This window comes from Pan paniscus, chromosome 18 (genome assembly GCF_029289425.2).
Source record: "Pan paniscus chromosome 18, NHGRI_mPanPan1-v2.0_pri, whole genome shotgun sequence".
In the NCBI taxonomy this organism is placed as follows: Eukaryota; Metazoa; Chordata; class Mammalia; order Primates; family Hominidae; genus Pan; species Pan paniscus.
The window spans coordinates 84,695,367-84,703,034 of record NC_073267.2 but is presented as its reverse complement, the minus strand read 5'-3'; the positions used below and the strand labels follow the sequence as shown (position 1 = coordinate 84,703,034).

Genomic DNA, 7,668 nt, shown 5'->3' with positions numbered 1-7,668 from the left:
GCTGGGATTACAGGCGCCCGCCACCACACCCGGCTAATTTTTGTATTTTTAGTAGAGACGGGGTTTCACTATGTTGTTTAGGCTGGTCTCGAACTCCTGACTTCGGCCTCCCAAAGTGCTAGGATTACAGGCGTGAGTCACTGCACCCGCCCCGAACGTTGATTTTGATTTGAGACTGGGTCTGGACGAATGCTGGGGACTCCAGCGAGGAGCTAGTGAGGACAACAGGCACCTCACCTCACCCAAACCAAACCTGCGAGCCCTTCCCGGGTCACCCACGCTTGCTCGAGCTTGGACTACAACTCCCGGCAGAGCTCGCGGCAGGGGGTGTGCCCGCAATCGCGAGGAGCGTGGGTGACTCAAACCAAGTGACGGAAGTGAGCGAGGGCGTGCCTGTTTGTGGTAGGCGCGGTGTAGCAATTGGAGGACCCAGGAAGAAGGGGCGGAGCCTATGCTTGGGTCAACCAATGGCTTGAGCTCAGGAGCAACCAGGGCACGGGGCGTGTCGGGGCTGATTTTCTGGCTGTGTGGGGCGCACGGTCCCGGGATACTGGGGACGGCGGGGTGGGAGGGCGCCGTCCTGGGGCCGCGGCGGCCGGGCGGGGGAGATGGCGGCGCGATGGAGCAGCGAAAACGTGGTTGTAGAGTTTCGTGACTCCCAGGTGAGCTAGAGGCCGAGTGGAGCCCTCTGGGCATGCGTCCTCCCCGCTTCCCCTCCCCCACGCGGCTGCTTCCGTCCCGGGGGGCTACGGGGAGACCCTAGGCCCCGTAATGAGGAGGTGGGCGGGGCTTAGCCGACCTCTTAGACCCCGTCGGGGGAGGGAAGACGACCATCGGGGGCAATCGGGGCGAGCATGGACGGAGTTTCGGGGCTCCCTACGCGGGTAGGGGAGTGGGGTCCGCCTTGTGACACTGAGGCAGAGACTGCGCACCGTGAGTGCTGAGGGGAGGCTTCCCACAATCAGGGTACGGAGCGAGGGGGTGACGGCTTCCCGAGGCCCTAGCCGCGTGTGGCGACTTAAGGCAAGTCGCGGGACTTTTCTAAGTCTCAGCTGCGTGGACTTAACCCTGTTGGGGTGAATTCGATGAAACACTGTTTGCAAAGTGCCTGTTGCAGCGTCTACGCGGTTAAGTGGTTCTTAATGCCATCATACTGGAAAATACCGTGTAGTGGATAGGAGTGACACTGCACGTGTTGCCCGAGTTCGAATCCCGCAGCCCCTACCCTGTCATCACTCCGTACACGTCAGTTTTCTCACCTGTAGAAGGGAGATCGTCGTACTTACAAGATTGGCTTAAAGATTTTATTTTTTAATTTTCTATTTAATTTAATTTAATTTAATTTAATTTTTTTGAGATGGAGAATCACTCTGTTGCCCAGGCTGGAGTGCAGTGGTGCCATCTTGGCTCACTGCAACCTCCGCCCCCCGGGTTCAAGCTATTCTCCTGCCTCAGCCTCCCAAGTAGCTGGGATTACAGATGCGCACCACCACGCCCGGCTAATTTTTGTATTTTTAGTAGAGACGGGGTTTCACCTTGTTGGTCAGGCTGGTCTTGAACTCCTGACCTCAGGTGATCCACCCACCTCAGCCTCCCAAAGTGCTGGGATTACAGGCATGGGCCACCGTGCCTGTCCTATTTTACTTCATTTGAGACAGGGTCTGGCTCTGTCACCCAGGCTTGAATGCAGAGGTATGAATCACCGCTCAGTTCAGCCTCGACCTCCCGGGCTCAAGCTATCCTCCCACCTCAGCCTCCCCAGTAGCTGGGACTACAGGCGCATGCCAACACGCCCGACTAAATTTTTCGTTTTTTTTTGTAGAGACGGGGTCTCCCTATGTTGTCCAGGCTGGTATGGAACTCCTGGGCTCAAGCGACCCCCCTGCCTCAGCGTCCCAAAGTGTTGGGATTACAGGTGTGATTCACTGAGCACAGCCTCGAGTGAAGATTTTATGTGGTCGTATGTTGAGGATGTGTGGCACAGTAACCCTCAAGTCACCAAGTGTGCATGGTAACCCTCAAGAAATGTTAGCGCTTACTAGAGAGTTTTATCATTTTTCTTTGCCATGTCTTCCATATGCCAGGCCTCCTTCAAGGCGCTTTATCTACGTCTTTTTCTAATTCATAAAATAACCATGCAAGATAAGTAGGTGTTATTCTTTTTTTCCAAAAGTGGAAACCGATCCCCTTTTGACTGATCCCAGTGACTTGGCTAATGCTTCCCATAATGTGGTCAATGGCATTGGGATTTGGATGCTGGATCCTACCCCAGAGCCCTTGTTTAGCTCATTGGACTACTTTACTCATAGTGGGTAGCTCTGAACCAGTCATATACATCCCCTCTTCCCCAGCACCTAGGACAGTGTCTTGGTGATTCTCTTCCATTTTAAATTTATTTACCTTTTTTTTTTGAGACAGTCTCGCTCTATGACCCAGACTGTAGTGTAGTGGCATGATCTCGGTTCACTGCAACCTCTGCCTCCCAGGTTCAAATGATTCTTGTGCCTCAGCCTCCCGAGTAGCTGGGATTACAGGCACGTGCCACCATGCCCGGCTAAGTTTTGTATTTTTTGTAGAGACGGGGTTTAGCTCTGTTGGCCAGGCTGGTCTTGAACTCCTAGCCTCAAGTGATCCATCTGCCTTGGCCTCCCAAAGTGCTGGGATTACAGGTGTGAGCCACTACACCTGGCCTATTATTTTTTGTAGAGACAGAGTCTCTTTGTGTTGCCCAGGCTGGTCTTGAACTGGCCTCAGGCGATTCTCCCACTTTGGCCTCCCAAAATATTGGGATTACAGGTGTGAGCGACTGTGCCCGGCCATTCTCTTCATTTATTCCACGAATATTTATCAAATACCTTCTGTGTGCCACACTTTTATTCACTCATTTATTCAACAAGGATTTACTGAGCTCCCTTCAGGTATACACTGTGCCATGCACAGGTGATTCATACTGAGGGAGATCTGGATAAGTATAAATGGGTGATGTGGTTTCTTCTTTCCAAAACCCCATCCTATCTTTTGCCGGAGAATGAGTGAGTGGAAGAGCTACCCACCATTTTGCTCTGTGGTGCCCTCTGATCAGTAGCCTCTACTGAGAATTTGAGCAGTAGCATTTGGATTAAGGATCCCCAAGTACTGTCAGCACAGAGTCTCCGTGAGACCTGTTCTCCCTAGGGAGGCGCCAGACTCCTTGGAAAAGGAACCATATTCCTGTTTTCTTTCTTGTTAATTGCTTTTACTGGGAACTAGGACAGAATAGAACTGTGTATCATGCCTCTAAGCCTGCTAATTTGGAAGCTACTAATCTGCAAACCCTTTAATTTTCACAGAAACCCAGGTAGTCTAACCCCTGCCTGTTTATAGAGATGTAATTGAAGAGACCTGCAGAGAGGGTGCTGACACATATATTAGGATGCTATGAAGTCGTAGCAAATAATTAAACCTCAACAGCAGTTGTCATAGTAAGAGAACAAAGTAAATTGGGTAATTTTACTGCCTTGTGGGAGTTTCTGTTTTTTTGTTCTGATCTTTCTATTTACAAGGCTTCCTCTTTATGTGAATTAGCATGGTTTTGTGGGTGATTCTGGTGATGATTGGAAGGGGCAGGAACCCATTTTATTAACTATTTTGTTAATGTAGAAAGAAAAAGTTAAAACTCTTCATAATGCCTTTATGAATAGGAGCAATAAACTTTTCAAAACACTCCACATCTTTTAAATAATAATTTTATTAAAAAATTTTTTATTAAAATATTCAAATTTCTTTCATTTTGCATTTTTTTAAAAAATAGGGATAGGAGTCTCTGTATCTTGCCCAGGTGGTCTTGAACTCCGAGGTTCAAGTGATTTTCCTGCTGCAGCTTCCCAAAGTGCTGGGATTACAGGCGTAAGCCACCATGCCTGGCCTAAAAAATATACATATATGGCCAGGCGTGGTGGCTCAAGCCTGTAATCCCACCACTTTGGGAGGCCGAGGTAGGCGGATCACCTGAGGTCAGGAGTTTGAGACCAGCCTGGCCAACATGGTGAAACCCCATCTCTACTAAAGATACAAAAATTAGCCGGCCATAGTGGCACACACCTGTAATTCCAGCTACTTTGGAGGCTAAGGCAGGAGAATCGCTTGAACCTGGGAGGCAGAGGTTGCAGTGAGCCAAGATCTCACCACTGTACTCCAGCCTGGGCGACAGAGTGAGACTCCATCTAAAAAAAAAAAATACATATATGTTTATGTAAATGTATATGTATTTTCTAAAAAAATACAAAAAATATATATGTATATATGTGTAAGACAGGTCTTGCTCTGTCACCCAGGCTGGAATGCAGTGGTGCAATCTTGGCTCACCTCAGCCTCAACCTTATGGTATCAAGTGATCTTCCCACCTCAGTCTCCTGAGTAGCTGTGAATACAGGTGCACACCACCAAGCCCCACAATTTTTTGTGTGTGTGTTTTTTTTGTTTTTTTTTTTTTGAGACAGAGTCTCTCTCTGTCGCCCAGGCTGGAGTGCAGTGGCATGATCTCGGCTCACTGCAAGCTCTGCCTACCGGGTTCACGGCATTCTCCTGCCTCAACCTCCCGAGTAGCTGGGACTACAGGCGCCCGCCACCACACCTGGCTAATTTTTTGTATTTTTTCTTTTTTAGTAGAGACAGGGTTTCACCGTGTTAGCCAGGATGGTCTCGATCTCCTGACCTTGTGATCCACCCACCTCAGCCTCCCAAAGTGCTGGGATTACAGGCGTGAGCCACCGCACCCGGCCTTTTTGTGTGTTTTTTTTTTTTGCAGAGATGGGGCTTTACCGTCTTGTTCAGGCTGGTCTCAAACTCCTGAGCTCAAGTGATCCTCCCACCTTGGCCTAAAAATATATATATTTTTATTTTTGAGATGGAGTCTCACTCTGTTGCCCAGGCTGGAGTGCAGTGGCGCAATCTCAGCTTGCTGCCACCTCCACCTCCTGGGTTCAAGTGCTTCTCCTGCCTCCTGAGTAGCTGGGATTACAGGCGTGCCCCACCACACCTGGCTAATTTTTGTATTTTCGTAGAGATGGGGTTTCGTCATGTTGGCCAGGCTGGTCTTGAACTCCTTACCTGAAGTGATATGCCTGCCTCAGCCTCCCAAAGTGCTGGATTACAGATGTGAGCCATTGCACCTGGTCTGAAAATAATTTTTTAAAATTAAAACTTTTAGATTTTTTGGCTGGGCGTAGGCTAACGCCTGTAATCCTAGCACTTAAGGAGGCCAAGGCAGGTGGATCACCTGAGGTCAGGAGTTTGAGACCAGCCTGGCCAACATGGTGAAACCCCATCTCTACTAAAAATACAAAAATTAGCCAGGCATGGTGGCGTGTGCCTGTAATTCCACCTACTCGGGAGGCTGAGGCAGGAGAGTCGCTTGAACCTGGGAGGCGGAGGTTGCAGCGAGCCGAGATCACACGGTTGCACTACAGCCTGGGCAAGAGCGAAACTCTGTCTCAAAAAAAAAAAAAAAAAAAAGACTTAGATTTTTCAGAGGAAAACCCCAGTCTGAAGTGTGAAAGTCTTTTTTATAGTTTATAAAAGTGCCATTTATTTTATGAAACATGCTTTGGGATATTACTGTCACTAATTAATAATCAAGAGCCTGTGCTGCTTGGCAACTACTGTGAAGTGCTTCCTGGCATCAATGAGTGTTAACACTATAAGAAAACTTAGGCCAGGCATGGTGGCTCACGCGTATAACTCCAGCACTTTGGGAGGCTGAGGCAGGTGGATCACCTGAGTCAGGAGTCGAGACCAGCCTGGCTAACATGGTGAAAGCCCGTTTCTACTAAAAATACTAAAAATACCAAAAAAATTAGCTGGGCGTGGTGGTGCATGCCTGTCATCCCAGCTACTCGGGAGGCTGAGGAGGAGAATTGCTTGAGCCCGGGAGTTCGAGATTGTAGTGAGCTGAGATCACGCCATTGCACTCCAGCTTGGGTGACAAGGTGAAGCTCTGTCTCAAAGAAAAAAAAAAAGAAAAGAAAGACAAGCCGGGTGTGGTGGCTCACACCTGTAATCCCAGCACTTTGGGAGGCTGAGGCAGGCGGATCTCGAGGTTGGGAGTTCGAGACCAGCCTGGCCAATATGGTGAAACCCCATCTGTACTAAAAATACAAAAATTAGCCGGGTGTGGTGGTGGGTGCCTGTAATCCCAGCTACTCGGGTGGCTGAGGGAGAAGAATCGCTTGAACCCAGGAGGTGGAGGTTGTAGTGAGCCTAGATCGTGCCACTGCACTCCAGCCTGGGTGACAAGAGCGAGACTCCATCTGAAAAAAAAAAAAAAAAAAAACCACACAACTTGCAGGTAATCTTCCAGAGCAACACTGTTTTTTTGTTTGTTTGTTTTGTTTTGTTTTGAGACAGAGTCTCACTCTGTCACCCAGGCTGGAGTGAAGTGGCTCGATCTTGGCTCACTGCAAGCTCCGCCTCCCGGGTTCATGCCATTCTCCTGCCTCAGCCTCCCGAGTAGCTGGGACTACAGGCGCCCGCCACCATGCCTGGCTAATTTTTTTGTATTTTTTAGTAGAGATGGGGTTTCACTGTGTTAGCCAGGATTGTCTCGATCTCCTGATCTCGTGATCTGCCTGCCTTGGCCTCCCAAAGTGCTGGTATTACAGGCATGAGCCACCGCGCCCGGTCCAGAGCATCACTGTTTTGTAGAACTTCCAGTGATGATGGAAATGGGGCTAGTGCGACAGATGTATTTTCAATTTTATGACATTTTAATTGCCATTTAAATAGCCACTGTGGCTAATGGCTATGATATTGGAAAGTACAGTTCAGAGTACTGAGAAGTGTGGAGATTAGTTTTCACTCTCAAGAAAAGGTAAGATGCTGGAATGTGCAGTTACAAGGCTAACCTAAGATATTTGCAAAAGTGCTGCAGTGGCTGACTCCTGTGTTGAAGAGAAGAACTGCAGACCCACGGCGGCTGCCTACTTCGTGTCTCCACTTCAGGATCTGCGAGAAAATCAAGCTCTGTATGTGCAAAGCAGCTGAACATACTTGGAGACAACTCTTCCCGCACACTAGCATTTCCCTCTTCCATTTTATCTTCCATATAGCCAGAGTGATTAAAAAAAAAAATCCAGGTTTATGCAGGTATAATTGTAGAGTTTGTTGGGTTTTGACAAATGGATGTAGTCATGTAACCACTGCTGTAATCATGATGTAGAACGTTTCCATCACTCCAAACAGTTCCTTGGTCCCCCTGTGTACTCAATCTCCATCCCTTATCTCTGGCAGCTGCTGATGGGATTTCTATAACAAATGGAATCATGTGATATGATGTGTAGCCTTTTGAGTCTGGCTTTCATTTTTGTTTTGTTTTGTTTTGTTTTTTGAAGGGACAGAATCTTTCTCAGTTGCCCAGGCTGGAGTGCGATTGCACAGTCCTTGCTGAGTGCAGCCTCCAGCTCCTGGGCTCAAGTGTCCTCCCATCTCAGCCTCCTGAATAACTGAGTCGACAGGCATATGCCACCAGGCCTGGCTCTTTTTTTTTTTTTTTTTTTTTTTTTTGAGACAGAGTCTCACTCTGTCGCCAGGCTGGAGTGCAGTCGCACGATCTCGGCTCGCCGTAACCTCTGCCTCCTGGGTTCAAGCGATTCTCTGCCTCAGCCTCCTGAGTAGCTGGGATTACAGAAGCCC

General features: G+C 48.6%; 1 protein-coding gene across 4 annotated transcripts in view; it reads left to right on the top strand.

The window, feature by feature from the left end:
• The first annotated feature begins 491 nt into the window (after positions 1 to 491).
• WDR59 (WD repeat domain 59) overlaps positions 492 to 7,668 on the top strand; it is a 114,963-nt gene continuing 107,786 nt past the window's right edge. For 2 of the 4 annotated variants that reach the window (XM_003829526.7, XM_034940707.4), the window contains exon 1: positions 492 to 662. In XM_003829526.7, coding sequence (XP_003829574.3) covers positions 609 to 662 — 54 coding nt within the window. In that variant the 5' untranslated portion in view covers positions 492 to 608. The remainder of the gene's footprint in view (positions 663 to 7,668) is intronic. The other 2 variants (XM_034940709.3, XM_034940708.3) reach the window with 2 other exon arrangements.